The sequence below is a fragment of the Carettochelys insculpta genome, chromosome 5, assembly GCF_033958435.1.
Source record: "Carettochelys insculpta isolate YL-2023 chromosome 5, ASM3395843v1, whole genome shotgun sequence".
NCBI lineage: Eukaryota > Metazoa > Chordata > Testudines > Carettochelyidae > Carettochelys > Carettochelys insculpta.
Window position 1 is genome coordinate 55,798,915 of NC_134141.1, and position 20,843 is coordinate 55,819,757.

General features: G+C 44.3%; 1 protein-coding gene across 15 annotated transcripts in view; it reads left to right on the forward strand.

The window, feature by feature from the left end:
• The window catches only part of CDC14B (cell division cycle 14B), a 166,527-nt gene that overhangs the window by 59,621 nt on the left and 86,063 nt on the right, over window positions 1-20,843 (forward strand). For all 15 annotated transcript variants that reach the window (XR_012645701.1, XR_012645702.1, XR_012645698.1 and 12 more), the window contains one exon: window positions 16,975-17,051. Coding sequence is in view for 9 of the 15 variants with exons in the window: in XM_074995105.1 (XP_074851206.1) it covers window positions 16,975-17,051 (77 nt within the window). In the remaining 6 variants the exon portion in view is untranslated. The remainder of the gene's footprint in view (window positions 1-16,974; window positions 17,052-20,843) is intronic.

Genomic DNA, 20,843 nt, shown 5'->3' on the forward strand with positions numbered 1-20,843 from the left:
GAGTTGAGCCTGAGCCATGCATGGGGGTGGTGAGCTGGGCCATGGGGGGTTAGAACCAGAGCCACAAGGGGCCAGGCCTGGAATGTTGAGCCAGGGCTGGAGCAGAGTGGTATTTTGCATTGCGCTTAACTCCGAATTGGGCATTTGGAGGGTTTACTGTATTAAACTTTAAGATGCATTCTTCTGACGGAACTTCTTTTCCCTTTCTGTTAATTTTTGTTCTGTATCTCTTAATAGTGATACCACTAAATCCCATGAAACCTGTGTTTAATAATTGAACTGTGGTTTGAATTAGCTTTTGGTGATAACCTATAAGTTCTAGTAAAAACTATTCTTTCCTTCATCCAATAGTTATATTACTACAAATAAATGTTACTTCCTAAATTTTGCTATGTAGCAAATTCTTCTGGACAGGAGGAGAGATAGCTTAGTCTGCATACAGTTACTGAGTTGTGCACTCCAATTGATGGCAGTAAGATTGTGTGCAAGGATAAGGATTTGTAGGAATAGGACTGGTGTTTGTAGTTATCCACAGAAAAGTACACTTATGGGGGGAAGGGAGGAAATACTTCTCTTCTCAGCTCTTCAGCAAACGTGTACTCCATATGCTTTAACTAAAAGTAGATACTCTAGTTGCAGAGATGGCTAGCTAGGGTGATGTTAATTCTCTGATTGCTAATTACAAGCATATTATGTATGCTGAGATCATAGTGTTTTTTTTCCAATGTATGTAAAGCCAATAAGGGAATGTTAGATAATCTAAGCAGTAGTAATATTTAGTATATGTTGATCCACTGATGAAACTTCAGTGTATTATTATGGTTGATTGAAAAATGCCTGTTCTATGTTGTTAAATTTATGGACAGTTACTTAACATACTTTAAAAAAACCCAAAAACAAAAAAAACTTTAGAACAGTGCTTAAGTATAACAGTAATCCCCAAAGTTGTTGGGAGTGAAGCTTTTTTATGTATGCACTTTCACATTTAATTTAAAATAAAATAAATATAAAATGCATGTATTTTACCGATATTGTATTCAAGTGTTAGAGAATGGGATTTATTTTCTTTTTAAAAACAAGTTTTGATTGAGAAACTAGCTGTCAGGTGACAATGCAGTTTTCCTGGAAAAGTAATAGCTTGAAAAAGAGAACAGTTTTCAGGGTTCGTTTGGGTTCTTTACATGTATAGAATTTCTTCATAACCGTCCATCTATATTGTGAGGTGGAGGTAGTCAAGACCCAGATGTCAATGTCCAGATTCCAGATAAAATAATAAAATATAAGTAAAGACTTCAGGGGCCTGTCAAAAACCTCTGGCAGTCCAGATTTGACACTTTTGGCTTTCCACGGTGTAAAGGCTGAGCCAGTCTTCACTTTCTGTAAAGCACCGATAACATCATACCTACTTACCATATCCCATGCCCAAATTCTATGCAAGCCATTTTTACTGCTAGTTTCGTGTAACTCCTTCATCAGCATTTGTCTTTGCAACTTCTTATGCATCTCCTGTTATACCTAGAACAGCCCCTCTTGAGCTCAAGATTGTTCTGTCTGCACAAGTTCTGAAAAACCCAACAATTCTGTGACATTTCGTTCTGCAGTGACCCTGCTCTGTGCTGAGTCAATCTTTAGGACTTGTCTGTGCTGGAAAATGATATCCTGTTACTGTGTACATAGGCACAGAAACTAGGGGTGTGCTGCAGCACCCCCAGTTTTTAACTGGGTCATTCATGCCACCCTGTGCTCAGGTCCTGATGCTGCCATGTCTTCCCAGGATACCGTACCTGGCTCTGCACCTGAAGTCCCAGCTGCAGGGCCTATGCTGCTGCCAGTCACACGCTCCCAGCCCTACACCTGGAGTTCTGGCTGCCTCCAGCTCTGCAACTGGAGCTTAGCTACTGGCTGCCACCGGCCCTGGGCCCAGGGCTCTGTTCACACCCTGTACCTGGAGGCCACTGGCAGGGTCCCAGCCACCACCAGCCCCAGACCGGGAGCTTTGCTTCCAGCCCTTCACACAGGGTCCCAGTCTTAACCTTCTTAACCTTGTCTGCATTCCCATCCACCTACTTAGAGCCACAGTCCCACTTCTAGCCCCAGCTCTGGAGGTGGAGGGGACAGTCAGAACTGGGGTGGGCGGGGCTGAGAATTACTGGCTTTCAGCACTCCAAATGGAAAAAAAATGTTCTGGCACCACTGATTGTATACAAACATGTCAGTCCTTTAGTGTAATTGAGGACTGCTGTGCTTAAAGTATAGTCACTGACATGATTTTAAAAATGGCTGTCCTGTCTGTATGTTGTGTGTTAAGATCATGTGTTAACAATTTGTTTAATATCATGTTATGACAATTGTAGTGCTCAGATCAGGCCTCTATTTAAAGCTTTTTGCCAGCAGAATAATGTTAATAGGTATGATTTGTTTTTGTTTTGCATGTTGAATAGTAACAGAGAGTGAGCCATGCTAGTCTATACACTATCAAAACAAAAAGCAGTCAAGTAGCACTTTAAAGACTAGCAAAATAGTTTATTAGGTGAGCTTTCGTGGGACAGACCCACTTCTTCAGACCATAGCCAGACCAGAACAGACTCAATATTTAAGACACAGAGAACCAAAAACAGTAAGCAAGGAGGACAAATCAGAAAAAGATAATGAAGGTGAGCAAATCAGAGAGTGGAGGGGTGGGTGGGGGAAGGTCAAGAATTAGATTGAGCCAAGTATGCAGACGAGCCCCTATAGTGACTCAGACAGTTCCCATCACAATTTAAACCATGTGTTCATGTGCCGAATTTGAATATAAAAGTCAGCTCATCCACTTCTCTCTCTAAAATGGTGCGATAATGTCTCTTCAGTAACACACATACCTTGAGGTCATTGACAGAATGCCCCATTCCATTAAAATGTTGACTAACCGGTTTGTGGATCTGGAGTGTTTTGATGTCTGTTTTGTGCCCGTTGACCCTTTGTCTAAGGGAGTTAGAAGTCTGTCCAATATACAAAGCATCTGGGCATTGTTGGCACATGATGGCATATATGATGTTAGTAGAGGAGCATGAGAAAGTGCCCGTGATTCTGTGAGTAACCTGGTTAGGTCCAGTGATGGTATTTCCAGAGAAGATATGTGGACAAAGCTGGCAGCGGGCTTTGTTGCAGGGAAAGGTTCCAGGACTGGTGTTCCTGGGGTATAGACTGTGGCTGTTAGTAAGGATCCTCATGAGGTTGGGAGGTTGTCTGTAGGAGAGAACAGGCATGTTACCCAGGACCTTCTGGAGTGTAGCATCCTGATTAAGAATAGGTTGTAGGTCTTTAATAATTCGTTGCAGTGGTCTGAGTTGGGGGCTGTAGGTGATGACCAGTGGCGTTCTGTTCTTGGCTTTTTTGGGCCGATCTTGGAGTAGCTGGTCTCTGGGTATGTGTCTGGCTCTGTCGATTTGTTTTTTTTACTTCTCCTGGTGGGTAATTCAGGTTTATGAATATTTGGTAAAGTTCTTGTAGTTTTTGGTCTCTGTCAATTGGATCAGAGCAAATGCGATTGTACCTAAGAGCTTGACTGTAAACAATGGATCTAGTCACGTGTGCAGGATGGAAACTAGAAGGGTGTAGATAAGTATAGCGATCAGTAGGTTTTCGGTACAGTGTGGTACTGATCAGGCCATCGTTGATTAGTACTGTAGTGTCCAGGAAATGTATCTCTTGCATGTTGTAATCGAGGCATAAGTTGATGGTGGGGTGTAGATTGTTAGTCTCTGTGGAATTCTTCTAGAGCCTCTGTACCATGGGTCCAAATCATAAAGATGTCATGAATGTATCTTAAGTAGAGGAGTGGTAATAGGGGACGAGAGCTGAGGAATCGTTGTTCCAGGTCAGCCATAAATATATTGTGGGGCCATGTGGGTGCCCATAGCAGTTCCACTAATCTGGAGGTATAAATTGTCCCCAAAACGGAAATGATTGTGTGTGAGAACGAAGTTACAGAGGTCAGACACCAGATTGGCTGTGGTGGCATCAGGAATGGTGTTCCTGATTGCTTGTAATCCGTCTTTATGTGGAATATTAGTGTACAGAGCCTCTACATCCATTGTGGCAAGGATGGCGTTATCAGGAACTTTTCCGATGTTTTGTAATTTCCTCAGGAAGTCGGTGGTATCTCGGATATAGCTGGGAGCGTTGGTGGCATAGGGTTTGAGGAGGGAGTCCATGTAACTGGATAGTCCGGTGGTAATTGGCACCAGCTACTCCAAGATCGGCCCAAAAGAGCCAAGAACAGAACACCACTGGTCACTACCTACAGCCCCCAACTCAGACCACTGCAACGAATTATTAAAGACCTACAACCTATTCTTAATCAGGATGCTACACTCCAGAAGGTCCTGGGTGACATGCCTGTTCTCTCCTACAGACAACTTCCCAACCTCATGAGGATCATTACTAACAGCCACAGCCTATACCCCAGGAACACCAGTCCTGGAACCTTTCCCTGCAACAAAGCCCGCTGCCAGCTTTGTCCACATATCTTCTCTGGAAATACCATCACTGGACCTAACCAGGTTACTCACAGAATCACGGGCACTTTCTCATGCTCCTCTACTAACATCATATATGCCATCATGTGCCAACAATGCCCAGATGCTTTGTATATTGGACAGACTTCTAACTCCCTTAGACAAAGGGTCAACGGGCACAAAACAGACATCAAAACACTCCAGATCCACAAACCGGTTAGTCAACATTTTAATGGAATCGGGCATTCTGTCAATGACCTCAAGGTATGTGTGTTACTGAAGAGGCATTATCGCACCATTTTAGAGAGAGAGGTGGACGAGCTGACTTTTATATTCAAATTCGGCACATTAACACATGGTTTAAATCGTGATGGGAACTTTCTGAGTCACTATAGGGGCTCATCTGCATACTTGGCTCAATCTAATTCTTGATCTCCCCCCACCACCCCTCCACACTCTGATTTGCTCACCTTGATTATCTTTTTCTGATTTGTCTTCCTTGCTCACTGTTTTTGGTTCTCTGTGTCTTAAATATTGAGTCTGTTCTGGTCTGGCTATGGTCTGAAGAAGTGGGTCTGTCCCACGAAAGCTTACCTAATAAACTATTTTGCTAGTCTTTAAAGTGCTACTTGACTGCTTCTTGTTTTGTTTTTGTTTGTGTGCTTTTAAATAACACTTCTGTACTGGCAAAAACATGTTTTTGGGAGCATAGTTTATTTTATTTGTGCAACTGTACTTTTTTGGTGGTGTAACCTGAATCCATGCTAGCAAAGTAGTTGATCTAAGATGCATCTCTACTTTTTTAGCATAGACTAACTGCTACAGGTTGAACCTCTCTCATCAGCCACCTTGGGACCTGACAGGTGTTGAACAAGAAAATTTGCCAGACTGTGGAAGGTCAATATTGTCTAGCACCAAAATTTCCCTGCTGATTTGGTTCTTAGAAGACACTTAGGGATAAATTACAGCTAAATAACACCACAGAACACTGAGAGCCAGGACTGGTGGCTGTAAACAAACTTTATGGGACCATGGGAAATTTGGCTACACCCATGGTAAGTGGTCATCCAGCTAATTAAAATCATGCCAGTTTATGGATGTTGCTGGAGGAGAGAGTTCTGGATTAGAGAGGTTCAGCCTGTAGTTCAGGCCCTTTCTGTTTGTTTGCGCCTCTAGTTGCAATCCCTGTTCTTTGGGGAAGGAATTTTTGTTTTCTTAGGACAGTTGATTGACTGTGAAGTGCTGTATACAGCTTTTGATGCTATATTACAGGTCGAGAATAACCTGAACTGTAGTACTTTTGGATGTGTTGTGTCCATTTATCAGATCAGGCTTGACTGTTACTGGAATATAATCACTACATTTGAACTGTGTAATTGATGATTGTATCAAACCATATTTTCCTGGGATTGCTAACTGGATGGATATGTAATATTTGGTACTTAATTTTTATCTATGCCTTGTCCCTGGATGTTTGAGTAAAAGAAGGCAAACTTTTAGAGGGATTCAGAGTATTTAAATGACCAATAGTAAGGTAAAATTCATACTTGTTTTAAAAATGGTTTTATGTTTATTTTGTTCTGCTACCAGCAATGCTAACTATTTTCCTATTTCGTGTCCTTGTCAGAGGAAAAACAGTAAAAGTTAACACTTTATTTAATGTTTTATTTTGTAATATTAATTTTATGTTGTTTTTGGAAATGTTTACGACTGTGTTGCCAATACCCCAAACCTATGATTTTGTTGAACTTCAGATCTGGCTTTTCCACTGTGCAACTGTAATTACAAAGTAATGCCAACTTTTAAAAAAAAATGCTTAGGAAAAGTCTTAAGTGGTGAGAGAAATGTTTAAGTAGTTACTTTTTTACTGTACTTCTTTCTACTTAAACAAAATACTGTTGGGCAGAATTCTTGGCGGACAAAGGCTATTAATATAAGATATGAATTGTTTGTCTAATTTGAATTGTTTTAAAGTACTTAGTTAATTTTTTTTTAATTTGCACTATTTACAAAGAGACTTAGGAGGTAGTTTAAAATTTAAAAGGTAAAAATATTGTCCTTTAATAATTTAAAACTTTTGAAATTTATACTTTAGTGAAGTAATTAAGTTGTCCATATGAAACCATGGTTCTGAGGAGAGATGGCAAATACATGTCTCAATGGCTACTGTAAAGTCTCTGCTCCCATCTCACAGTTTAAAATTGAGGCTACATCTACACTACAAAATAAGACTTTTAATAAATTTGATTTTTTTTTTAACTTTCATCTTATGAACTCAGATTTAATTGTCCACAAATATTCCAGAAATTCAACCTACCATTTCTCCATGTCAACTTGTCCAAGTTTGACTGCATGAGCAATGCATTGTGGGTACCTATCCCACAGTGCCTTAGCCTGTTGCACTCTGAGGGTTTTGTACCACTGAGTAGTGTGTGTGTGTGGGGGATGGGAGGTGGGGAGAAATTGCTGTATTTTCCTGTGGGTGTTTGATGTCACTGTCCCAGAATTCAGAGTATCAACCAACTGTGCGAAAATGAATGGGAGATAGCGCTGTTTTCTGTGGCACAGGACAGCGCAAGCAGGGATCCTTGAATGCTTGAATCATTGCACAGACCATTATGGCAACTTCCCAGAATGTCATGCGCTTTGTCTTTTGACTATGAAGGGAGTGGGCTGAGATGATGGTTAAGGGTGGTGATGAAGATTTTGGAGAGGAAATTTCTCAACTGCAGTCTAAGAACTTAGAAATGCTGGATGCCCTGGATGTATTGCTGACAGTGGAGTAGGAGTTCAGGACTTGTGAAACCAGCACACATCATTTTGGAGTCCTGAGATGACCAGTAGTGGCTGCAGAAGTTTTGCATGTGCAAGTCCATGATTTGCTGGCCCCTGCCCTGAAGCACAGCAATACAAGAGTTAGGGCAGCTTTAATGGCACAGAAGCGAGAGGTAGTTGCTCTATGGAAGTTTGCAATGCCTGACAGTTACTGGTCAGTGTCAAATCAATTCAGGGTGGGCAGATCTACAGTGGGGGCCGTGGTGGTGCAGTTAGTCAGTTTAATCTGTCTGTGTCTCCTGAGGAAGACTGTGACCCTGATAGATGTGCAGGCCATAGTGGATAGCTTTGCTGCCATTGGGTTTCCTAACTGTGGTGGGACAATAGATGGCATGTGCATCCCCACCATGCCCCAGACCACCTGGCCTTGGAGAAACAGAAATGGTTGCGGGCATTGGTAGGTCACAAAGGGGAGGAGAGGGATCCTGTAAAGTGAAAAGAAATGCAAAGGGATATTGGAGGGGAAAGGCCTGGAGAGCCTGCCAGCTGTGCAGAGCAGGGAAGACGGAGCACCCCTCAGCCACGTGGTGTGACGCTGCTCCAGAGAAATGTTGGAAGGGTCAGGGAGCATTGCAAAGAAATCCAATCCAAATGCCGATTGTTTTTTAGGTTGCCAAAGAAGACATCACCCGCCTAAGAATAACAGTGAAAAAGAAGAGATGCTCATCCTGTGTTACCACAAGCCTGGAAAATTTGCCAAAATGCTGTGTGGCACCATGATACCAGATTGCTAACTGGTTGCCTGGCAAGGCAAAGTGTGCTACCATGGAAGCTGCAATAAGTCAGGCCTGCCCAAAAATCTTGTGCAAAATACAAGAGTACCTGGATGAGGCCTTCTTGGAGATCTTCGCTAAGGATAAGCACTCCATCCCCAGAAATATTAATACACTTTTCTGAGGGACATAGATTCATAGGAAACCTATACTTCTTAGAGGGTCCCCATTGGTGCTTCACTGTGCCCATGGGTTAAATATTTTTTTGTATAGCAGTGTCCCTCAGCTGGCTGCTTGCATGCGCAGAGCACAGGCATGAGACATCTGTGACAGCTGCTGTGTACCCACACATAACCTGTCACCTCAGTTCTTCTCTGATTGCCGCTGACTCTGATCGCAGTCCCCTTCTCTCCCCCTCAGCCACCTCAGGAAAAGAAGTTAGCAATTCCATGATAAGATTAGTGAAATACTACTTTAACAGAGATTAGAAGATCATTTAAAACAAAAGGAGAAAGAAGGGGAAAAAAACCCCACTATGGGGAAGGTCACCAAGGCGGCTTTCCCCCAAGCAGTTTCAAGCTGCTCTGCACTCCACTGCAAGTGGCAGCCAGCCTCACACCCTCATTCATGCTGACCTGTCAGGGTTCTAAGAAGTGTTTTATTTGTGGCTTCTCAGTCTCTGTCTCTGATGGCCATTCATTTTGTATACTGTGTCTAGATCAGCAGCATAATTCTGAGAGCTGACTTCATTGTAAAGGGCTCTCTGAACCGTCCCACAGCACAAGAGAGCAGCAGCTCCAAGTCTGGTTAATGGAGCAAGCTGTAAATGCATAGAGATCATATGAACTCCCCTGCTGGACACAGTCCTTGTGGGGTTAACAGTTCAGAAAGGACTTCACTCAAGTCCTGCACAAAAGGAGAAATCACCTGGTGGCAAGAAAAGTTCCATGCCTTGTCTTGGACTGTCTCCCCAAGTGTGTGGAAGACCACCTTCAAACACCACGCTGCTGCCCTCCCCACAGCAAAGGGGGCAGCCTTGGTGCCTATATCAGAAAGGTGACAGAAGGAGAGAGTCCACCCCTGCCCTGCCAAAACAGGCAACCATTATGGCAGCGCAAAAAAAAATGGTAACTGAGAAGTACACTCCGCTCCTGCTCTTACTACCTCAGTAGCAGCAAGTAGCAGCAGTAAGAAACCAGCATGGAGGCAACACACCAAAAACACCATACTGCCTGCATCAACTCCTCTTCCCCCCCAGTACCAGTGGTGCAAGGTGTCCTGCTACCGATGTCCCTCTGCCATTCATACTGTACACTACCTCAGAAGACTTTTGTCGATTCGGTGCCAGGCACGCCTCTGCTGAGTGAAAACCCTTTGCATGGTCCAAGGCTCTCTTACTCGAGCTACAGAACTGATGAGGTCCTCAGATTCAGAGGATGACAGAACACACAAAAAAAGAGCAAAGAAGCACTAAAAGTCTTTACATACCCACAGTGGTGGCAACAATGGCTCTACCTCTGCCACCTGTTTGGCCCTACTGGGACCAATGGGTAGCATTCAGACACCAGCCTCTCCGACAGCCACTCCCAGTACCTCGCTATAACCCACATCCCAGTATGCAATCATCTATTAGGTCAGACTTGTCTGATACAGAGCACTATGACTCTAACCTTAGAGAGGAAGATCGTGCAGACACTTTCTCCATCACACGTCTCTTCACCGTTGTCCATAGCCTCAATAATTCAGCTTTCTGCCTCAACGGATACCTCTAGATCCTTCCAGGATCTATTCAGAAGAGTCTCTGATAAACTTGAGATACTAATCACAAACTAACCAATATTCTGCATAAGTCTACACAGAATAGATTGTCAATACCTGTCAATGAAGTGCTGTTGAATCCCACTAAAATCTTCTGGAACACCCCACCTCCTGTCACACCAATGTCAAAGAGGCTGGAACATGAATCCTATGTAGCCTCAGAAGGCTCAGAGTTCTTTTTCTTGCATCCACTTTCAAATTCTTTAATAGTGGATTCTCTGAATCAGAGGGACACACAGTATAATGCCAGAATCAACCCCAGAGACAAAGGGTGGATGCAATGGGGAAGAAATCGTGCTTCTTGGCCAGCCTCCAGTTTTGCATTGTCAACTACATGACATTACTAGCAAATTACATGCATTGCATATTTTACGAGCTTAACACCTTTACTGAGGCCGTTCCACTCAATAAAATAGACCAATACAAAGCCTTCGCACCCAAAGGCTCCTTAAGGCAAGAATGGTGTTATGGTCCACCATAGACGTAGCAGACACCAGAGCCAGGTCTCTAGCAGGGGTGGTAGTCATGAGGCAGGTGTTGTGGCTGCAACTCTCTGGATTCCCCAAGGAGGTCCAAGCCACTGTTGAAGATCTTTGAGATGTCCTGTCTCTTCTCAGAAAGCATCACCAACACATTGCAGTCCTTCAAAGAGTCGAGGGTCACCTTGTGAACCTTGGGTATTCAAACAGCCACTGTAAAGTGCAACAACAACAAACAATATAATTACAAATATAAACCACCATTTAAGAACCAACAATGGATGATGCCAAAAACAGCATAGAAGGAGACAGGCATCAAGCCAGTCTCTGACACAGCAGGCTCCAGCCCATCAGTCACTTTGAATTCAGACAGCCTCCTTAAATTGCAGGCCCCATGTGCCATCTTTCGCTCAAGGCTAGCATCGTTCTACCCTCCTTGCCAAGCCATCATGGCCTATCGCTGCATCTTAGAAATTGTACAAACCAGTTATGTCGTTCCATTCCTCTCCAAACCCCCACCCCATTCCCCATCCATCATCAGAAACCCTTCTCAAAGGACTGTGCTACTACAAGAAGCACAATGCTTTTTACGGCTGGGGGTAGAGGTAGAAGAGGTACCTACCAAGCATAGAGGGAGGGTATTCTACTCCCGATATTTCCTTATGCAGAAGAAAACGGGGTTGGAGACCCATACTAGACCTCAGGAACCTGAACCTGCACGTACTTTGCCGAAGATTCAAGATGATTATCCCTGCTCTACAAAAAGGGGACTGCCTGACCACTGTTGACCTCCAGGATGCATGCTTTCATATTACTATATACCTAGCACAAAGGAGGTGCCTCAGATTTGTCATAGAAAACAAACGTCAATACAGAGTGCTCCCCTTTTGCCTATGCACGGCTCCAAGGGCCTTGTCAAAGGTCCTGGCAGCGATCACCATGCATTTGAGAACAAAGGGAGTGACTACTTTCCCTTTCCCAGGTGATTGCTTAATAAGGGCCCAAGCCTCAGCTCAGAACAAGCAAGCAACAATGTTGACCAGTTCTTTTTTGCCTAATCTCAGTCTAGTTAAAAACCTCCATAAATTCATCCTTGTACCAACCCCCAGACGAGAATTCATAAGGACACTCTTGGACTGTCAGACAGCTACAGTCTCACTTTCTCAACGCAGGCTGCAAATAATACAGGACCTTTGTACACAAACCGCATCTCTCTCCCACTGTTATGGCCAGGCTATGCCTATACCTGCTAGGCAACATGGCATCAGCAATATGAGTTGTGCCACACACATGCCTCTGCATTAGACCCTTGCAGGCCTTGCTTAGAGTGATGTTCAGACTACACACAAACCCTTTGAACAAAACATGAAGCATTCCAGCCAAGATCAGGAACTTCTTCTCATGGTGGACACAACCTCACAGTGTATGCATAGGAGTCCCATTTCACAGGTCCCCTCCAACTATTATGATAACAATGGATGCCACCGGCTTGGGTTTGGGAGCTCACCTTGACAAGCAGGTGGTCCAGGGTACATAGTTGCTGGATGAACTATTAGCGCACATCAGTCTCCTAGAAATAAGGGCAGTCTGATATTCATGTATGTATTTCTCTGTGCAGATCTCAGAGAATCCTAGGGCTGGAAGGGACCTCAGGAGGTCATCAAGTCCAGCCCCTGCCTAAAGCAGGATCAACACTAACTAAATCATCCCAGCGAGGACTTCGTCAAGCTGGAACTTAAAAACCTCTGGGGATGGACATTCCACCACCTTCTTATAGGTAACATGTTCCAGTGCTTCACCACTCTCCTGATGAAATAGTTTTTCTAATCTCCAGCCTGCACACCCCTCTGTAACTTTAGGCCATTGCTCCTTGTTCTGTCATTACTCTTTCCATCTTCTTTAGAGCCCCCCATCACAAAGCAAAAGCTGTTTTCAAATCCCCCGTCACTCTTCTCTTCTGCAAATAAGCCCAAGTCTCTCAGCTTCTCCTTATAGGTCATGTGCTCTAGCCCCCTCGTCATTTTCATTGCCCTCCATTGGACCTGTTCCAATGCATCCACATCCTTTCTGAACTGGGGGGCCCAGAACTGGATGCAATACTCCAGATGTGGCCTCACTGGTGCTGAAAAGAGAGGAATACTAACTTCTCTGGATCTGCTGGAACTGCTCCTCCTAATGCACCTCAATATGCTATTAGTCTTCTTGGCTACAAGGGTGCACTGTTGACTCATATCCACCCTCTCATGCTCCATACTCCTCGTGTTTTTTTTCTGCTGCACTGCTACTTAGCCAGTCAGGCCCCATCCTGTAACAGTGCGTGCTTGGTATTTTCCGTTACAAGTGCAGGACTTGTCCTTGTCCAGATTACTTTTGGCCCAATCCTCCAATTTATCTAGGTCACTCCAGACCCTATCCATACGCTCCAACATATCTACCTGTCCCCTGTAGCTTAGTGTCATCCACACATTTGCTGAAGGTGAAATCTTGACTCAGCGGAATGAATCCGTCTGTCACCCAGTTGTGGACCGCCTTCACCTCCCTGCATAGTTCCTAGTTGTCTAACAGAAGCAGAGCTTGATTGTCTTCCTCAGGTGTGCAAGAAAAATATATATTCATAAAAATGGCAGCATTTTATAGCCTGGTGTTGTCGCTCACAAGCATGCAACCCTGTGCAAGCAGGGATCCCATACATGCTTAACTAGTCTTTCTCCAACAAACTTATCAGTAAACACTATTCAGGTCCACCCAGCCACCATATCAGCCTTTCACCCACCAGTGCAAGACTACTTAGTGTTTACCCACCCCTCCATAAAATGGTTCCTGAAGGGTCTTGGCAACACACATCCACCAGTCAAAGAACCGACACCGGCATGGGACCTTAAGCTTGTTCTCAGAACCAGGGAACCCATTTGCAACCTTGGCCACCTGCTCTTTACTATGTCTCTCCATGAAAGTAGCCTTCCTTGTAGCAATAACCTCAGCACAGAGGGTGGGAGAAATCAGCTCACTCGTGTTCGAACCTCCACTTGCAGTCTTTCATAAGAACAAGGTGGCCCTACAAACCCAGACTAAATTCCTCCCCAGAGTACTTACCTCATTCCACTGCAGTGAATTGGTGTACTTGCCCATGTTCTTCCCCAAACCGTACATGTGCAATATTGAACAGAATCATGCACACCCTTGTTGTCTGCCAAACATTGGCCTTTTACTTACAAAGAACTCAGTCCTTCTAGAGAACAATATGATTATTTGTTTTCACTGCCAATACACCCCACCCCAGGCATGCCCATCTCCAAATGGAGAATCTCAAAATGGATTTCCTGCTGCATAAAACTTGCCTATTTCACTGTTCATAGGGAGTGCCCCTAGGCTTTCATGCACATTGCATGTGTGCCATGGTTGCGTCTACAGCCTATCTGCAAGATGTATCCCCTGAGGACATGTCGTGGCTCCTTCCCCACTCTAGCAAGATAGATGTGGAAGTGGGGGCCAGCAAAGGTACCTCCAAAACCTTATCTACCAGGTTTTGGTATAAACTTCCCCCCAAAAATCCTAAAAACCTTAGATTTTGGGGCTAAAATTCGCTGCCACCACCCAAGTAATAATAAGGAAACCAGGGAGAGACAACTTGGGAAATCTCAGCCCCAAAAGTAAAAACCAGGTCACGAATATTAACCAATACCAGGTTAATAAAAAGAAAAAGAAAGAACTTTTATTATTACAACAATATTTATGTTGCAAGCCTCATGACTAGATGGAAGAGTCACAAAGTAAAACACATGGGGATTCTCCACCATGGGCCTACAACTTAGTTACAAGGAGAGTAAAAGAACATTTCTTAAAGTGCACAGACATCAGATCCCACTTCCCAAACCATAAAGCCTAATGGAGCCATCTAAACTTTACCCTACTTACAGAAGATTGGAGGGCCTGTTCTTGGAGGGAGATATTCTGTCTCTCTCTCCCTCATGGCTGGAAAGAAGAAGGAGAAGAAAAAGACAGAACAGAAGAAGGAGGAGCTAAAATTCAATTTTTACCTACATTCCTATAGGCCAGCCCCACCTGGCTAAGGAGGTTAACCCTTTTTCCCCCCAGGCTGCTGGCTAACCCTTATGATCATGACAGGACATTTGTAGAGCAGCCACATGGGCCTCTGCTCACACATTCACACACCATTATGCCATACAAACATACTCTGACTTTCAGACTATATTCGGCCATTCGGTACCATCAACTGGTACACGTCATCCAAAGGACCCACCTCCTAACAACGACACTGCTCTGTAGTCACTTAAGGCGGACCACCCACGGCAAGCCTCGAAGAGCAAGGAGAGGTTACTCACCTTTGCAGTAACTGGAGTTCTTTAAGACAGTCATCCCTGGGGATGCTCCACCACCCACTTTACTCCCCTCTGCTTCAGATTTCTACCTTGATGTCCAGACCAGAGAAGAACAGAGGTGACAGGCTGCCCACACACATGCAGTAGCTGTCACAGGCATCTTGTGCCTGTGCTCTGCCTGCACAGGCAGCTCGCTTGAGGGATGCTGCTACACAAAAAAGTCTTCAACCCATGGGTGCAGCAGAGCTGACACACATAAGACGGAGCACCCACGGGGATGACCATCTCAAAGAACTCCAGGTACTGCAGAGGTGAGTAATCTCTGTTTATATCTATACGTAACCACAACCTGCTTGTAGCATTCAGAAAAAATACTCACCAGAACAGCTGGGCCCTGGAGTTTGGGAACTGGAGTGGAGGGGACTGGCTCTAGGTCTAGCTCTGGGCTGTCAGGAACACCTTCCTCAGGCCCCTGCCGGTTGCCCCCATCCTCTTCTCCAGTGGCCTCTTCCTCTTAGCCCTCCAGCTTCTCTCAGCTCACCCTGGACTCCAGATCAGGGCCTCCTGAAGAGTCCCAGTTAAGATTGGGGAATGTGGTCGTGTTCCCCCAAGAAGCACGTGCAACTGTTCATAATAGTGGCAGGGCTTTGGTGATGACCCAGATGGCTGATAGGTTTCCCAGACTTTGATACTCCTGCCGGAGTTTTCGCTTTCACCAGGCCTTACATAGAGTCCCAGGAGCAACCTCTGGTGATCATCATGCACATCTTCTTCTCAAATATGACCACGTTTCATTTCAACGCTCAATCTGGTCACCACTGACTCCTCTTCCCAAAGAGCAAGGAGATCCATAATCGTCTGATGGCCCCGTGCTGGAGCTCACTTACAACCCTGACAACTAAGCAGACTACTATCCTGAGCGCTCATGATTTCAAGAGATGGATACCGATCCAGTGTGATGCGATGGGTAAAAGAAATTATATTTCCCGGGCTTGCTGGTGATGAATTCAAATTCGTGTGCTTCCTGTGACCTACTTCTTGCGCATCTGGAGAGCAGAAGAGATGGAAATGGCCATACATAGCGGGTAACCATGTAGCTTTGTGGGATACATATGTCACACTTCTGGAGGCTAATAAATTCGACTTAAAGACATGGCACTTCCACACTGGCCTGCATTCAGATTTTTAAATTCAAACTTGACACTGCACACAGCCACTTTTGACAATGTTATGATAGCGACCTTAGCACTCCCTAAAATCGAGTTAATGGTATATTGACAGTGGCATTGAAAAATCAAGCTAACTGCCTTAAGTTCGACTTTATCATGTAGTGTAGACATAGCCTGTAAGAGCTGTCAACAATAGGTGTTCTTTAACCCATACTGAAAATGGTGTGACAGCTAATACAGGCAGGACAGAATTTGTTTGCAACACATTTCTAGAAAGAATAACCAATTTAAAAAAATGTATAGAGTACTGGTTCAAGAGAGGTTGACAACTAGGGACTGATCTCCTACTGGTGCAGACAGCTTTTTAGACGAATCTGTAAAAAAAAAAACTGGAATTTTGTGATGCTGGCATCCTGTCCCAATTTCTTTTTAATATTTTGTTACTTACTAGTAGCAATATTGTTCTTCATTATATTCTTGGGAATTTCATACTGTCTATTAAATTATTGTTCATTGTGCTCTTTTTTGGTGGTATGTGATACAATTAATGGACTAATATAATGCCTAATTTAGTGTGCGTTCAGGTTTTACAGTGAAGGTGGCACAAGATTTGGAATAATGAGACCTTCTAAAGCTCCAACTTTAGAAGGATCAGGGCTTCCCCTTATTACTATGTAGATCATCTGACTAGCTATGCTACTTTATTAAAAATTTAAAATGAAATTTAAGAGCATGAAACCTCTGAAGTATAAAATTTGTACAAAATTGTCCATAAAGAATGTTAGAGAAGTACAGCAAAAATATTACATATTTAGTGTTATAATGTCAAAAAACACTGTCACTGGGATCTGAAATTCAACACAAATCCTGATAATGCCTTTACAGCAAGTGTTATGATTCATACTCTTAGATTAGTAATGGCTAGTATGTTATGTAATATATGCTTTGCTCTTGACCATAACATTATTTGCTTAGTCTTTTGTTCTTGTAGGGGAAAAGACATTATTAAGCATATTTTTAATAGCATTTAGTTTAATGTTTGACTATTAACATTGACAGGCATTAGTAAGTAGCTTAAAATTACCATTAAAAACTCTCTTCTTTCCTTTTTCCAAAAATAGATAATATACTTAAGAGAATCACCTGAAAATGTGTACAGGCTCCTGTTGGCTGGAAATTTATCTTATCTTCCTTTCAGGTAAATATAAAAATCTTAACATTCTGTGCCATGATCTCTGCATGGTGTTCAGAGGTATTGAATTTGAGTCCCTTGCCTATGGCTACTGCATTTGTGAATGTTTGTCTGCCTTTGATGAAATGAGGCCAGGTAGTGGACTGACAGGGGTGCTACAGGAGACATAATTTTAATCGTTCCAGCGTACAGACTTCTTTTGTGCCACTGTGTTTATCCAGTTGATAAAACAAGGTCATTAGGTCCTGAACATGAACAGTTTTGTAGGGTTCTCCTAAGAATGAAAATAACAACATTTTCACAAGTCATATCAGACTATCTAACAATCGCATGGGCTTTCACAGAATGCAGGAAGTTAAAGGGAGCACCAAAAACTCCAATTTACTATAGAAATGTATATTTATCTTTTCACACCTGACTCTAAAAGCATATTAGAGCAACTGTTTCTCATGTCTTTTTCCCTTTCTTGGGATCACAAGGTTTTCTGTAATGTGTTGGCTTTCAATCATGCTCCCTTTTTCCCTTACCAACAGTATAGGCCGGACCTCTCTGATTCAGCACCCTTGGGACCTGACCAGTGTCAGATGAGAGAATTTGCCAGAGATCAATATTTTCTAGAACATTACCAACGTCTACATTGCTCACTGGGCTCTTAGCAGATGTGGGGTGAATTACGGCTAAATAACAGCACAGAACCGTGGCTGGAAACAAACTTTATGGAGTTATGGGAAACCTGGCCACACCCATGATAAGTGGTCGTCTGCTTAACTAAAATCATGCCAGGTTGTAGAGTTTGCTGGAGGAAAAAGTTCAGTTAGAGGTTCAACCTGTAGTACGGCAATGGGAGCTACTATTGCCTCTTTTCAGAGTTCAGCAATAGCAGTAATAGCACTCTGTTTGCGGTGTAGCTTTCCACCAAACTCTTGTCTCTCTCCACTCCTTTTAACTATGGTTTTTACCTTCCCAGCCGATCATGCATCTGTTTCTGGGAGTAACTTTTGAGAGTGTGTCATGGCTTCTTCCCCACTCTAGCAAGATAAATACAGAAGTGGGGGCCAGCAAAAGTACCTCCAAAACCTTATCTACCAGGTTTTGGTATAAACTTCCCCCCCAAAGTCCTAAATACCTTAGATTTTGGGGCTAAAATTCACTGCCACCACCCAAGTAATAATAAGGAAACCAGGGAGAGACTACTTGGGGAATCTCAGCCCGAAAAAAGTAAAAACCAGGACACAAACATTAACCAATACCAGGTTAATAAAAAGAAAAAGAAAGAACTTTTATTACAACAATATTCGTGTTGCAAGCCTCATGACTAGATGGAAGAGTCACAAAGTAAAACACATGGGGATTCTCCACCATGGGCCTAGAACTTAGTTACCAGGAGAGTAAAAGAACATTTCTAAAAAGTGCGCAGACATCAGATCCCACTTCCCAAACCATAAAACAATAAAGCCTAATGGAGCTATCTAAACTTTACCCTACTTACAGAAGATTGGAGGGGTTGTTCTTGGAGAGAGATATTCTGTCTCATGGCTGGAAAGAAGAAGCAGGACCAGAGAACAGAAGGAGGAGGAGCCGAAATTCAGTTCTTACCTACATTCCTATAGGCCAACCCCACCTGGCTGAGGAAGTTAACCCTTTTACTCCCAGGCTGCTGGCTAACTCTCATGATCATGACAGAGTGCATAAAATAAGTTGAGTGCTTATGAAAGTTGTTGGATAGACTTGGTGACCATTATTTAACATAGATCTTACACAGGCAGTGAAACAATGTAAGATTCTCCAAGCTATGTCAATGTGCTCTTGGACTGAGAAGCATTCAGCCTTCATGCCTATTGAATCCTCCATGCTTCAGAGACTGTCAGGAAGAACAGTGATATCAGTATTGCAGAGAATCTTGTGGAAAAGACTATGTAATTCTCTGTCTTTCTGTGTTTTGAATAAGCCTTATTTAGCATACAGCCTGGTGTAGCGCTTTCATGTTTATAGGCCTGTGTGTTTTCTGGGAGTGACTGCCAAAACAAACCTGTCTCATCCGCATTGTAAATCTGTGACAAAATCAGACCTTCCTTCTGAATTAGTTCATTATTTTCTTAAAAGTCTCAGTCCCCTGTGTTGGTGAACTTAAAGACTCGCCAAATGTCCTCTTGTTCACTATGCCATGGCACTTACGGAAATGCCAAAGGCATCCATCGCTAGCTTAAAGTTTTATTTTCATGTGATTTTTGCTAGAGTTTTCACAGCCGAGCAAGTTCAACACCATACACGTTCACATCGCATGAGCGTTGCTGCACAAACCCCTTATACACAGCATCCTCAAGCTTTTTATCCTGTGCCACTCTCATATGCTTCATGATACTAGCTGCTGAATCACTTGAGGAAGCATCAACACTATATTTCAGCTGGTTCAACCACCATGCCTCCCCCCTTTTGCTCACCCAGTGAGCTTTGGCTGGGCGGAAGCCCCCTGTAATCCATATCTTACACAGTAGTGATGACTGCCCTGTACTCCCACAAAACTTCAAACATTGTTGAGACTCCACAATTCTTACACTGGGTGATAGCATAAACTGTGACTTCACAACAACATGTTGTTTACAACAGACATAACCTCCTTGCTTTGCCTGCTCCCATGAGGCTTTGTTTACCAGGCATTACATATCCACACTTTTGTATTTTCATGCAAATGATCTCTGCAGAACACATTCCCCAAACCCTTCAGCAGTATTGAGCTCTTGCTGACACATTCCTTACATCTATTTTACTGACTTTTTATGGACAAAATACGTTGTAAAAACAAGTGGCTAAAATGGCTACTCACAGCATGCAACATGTTAGGCTACGCCTGGGCGCACAAACACACCTGTGCATGTGTGCCACCACTGGTGGGAAGAGCACAGGGCCATCTCAGCTGCAGGGGTGGAGACACTCATCAGCAGTGGTGGCTCTCCTAGCCACAACCAGGGACGCTGTGGCTGTGGTGGTCTCAGCCACAGGAGGGGATGTGGGGAACCAATGGCGGTGGCAGCTGTCCCGGCCACAGCTAGGAATCCCATGGCCACAGCAGTTTCAGCTGAGCTGGGAGAGGGACCCAGTGGTGGCAGTTGCGGTTCTTTCAGCTGCAGCCAGGGATCCTGTAGCCGCGATGGTGGTCTCAACCACAGCCAGGGACCCTGCAGTGGCACTGGTCTCGGCCATGGTGAGGGGGCGCAGCTGAGGGGTCCCAGCAATGGCAGCCAGGGACCCTGCAGCTGTGGTGGTCTCGGCTCCTGTGGAGGCTCTCCTAGTCATGGCCAGGGACCCTGTGGCTGTGATGGTCCCAGCCATGACCAGGGATCCCACAATTGCGGTGGCCCTAGCTTCAGTCTCCATCGCAGGAGTGGTGGGTCGGGGACCTCATAGCTATGGCAATCTGAGCTGTGGCCAGAGACCGTGCGGCATCGGTAATCCCAACCGCAGGGTGGGGTGACCTAGTGGCAGTGGTTCACCCAGCCACGGCCAGGGACCCAGTGGCTGTGGCGATCCAAGCTGTGGGCAGGAACCCTGCGGCTGCGGCAGTCTTGGCCCCAGCAGGGTCGGGGGATTGGCAGCAACAGTAGAGACTCTCCCAGCTGTGGCCAGGGACAGTGCAGCTGTGGTGATCCCAGCTACAGCCAGGGACCCTGTGGGTGAAGCAGTGTCAGCCGTAGAGTGGAGGGGCAGGGGGAGACTTAGCTGTGGCAGCAGCAGTTCTCCCAGCCATGGCCAGGGAACCCACAGCTGCAGGGGTCTGCTTCCGCAGTCTCAGCCATGGTG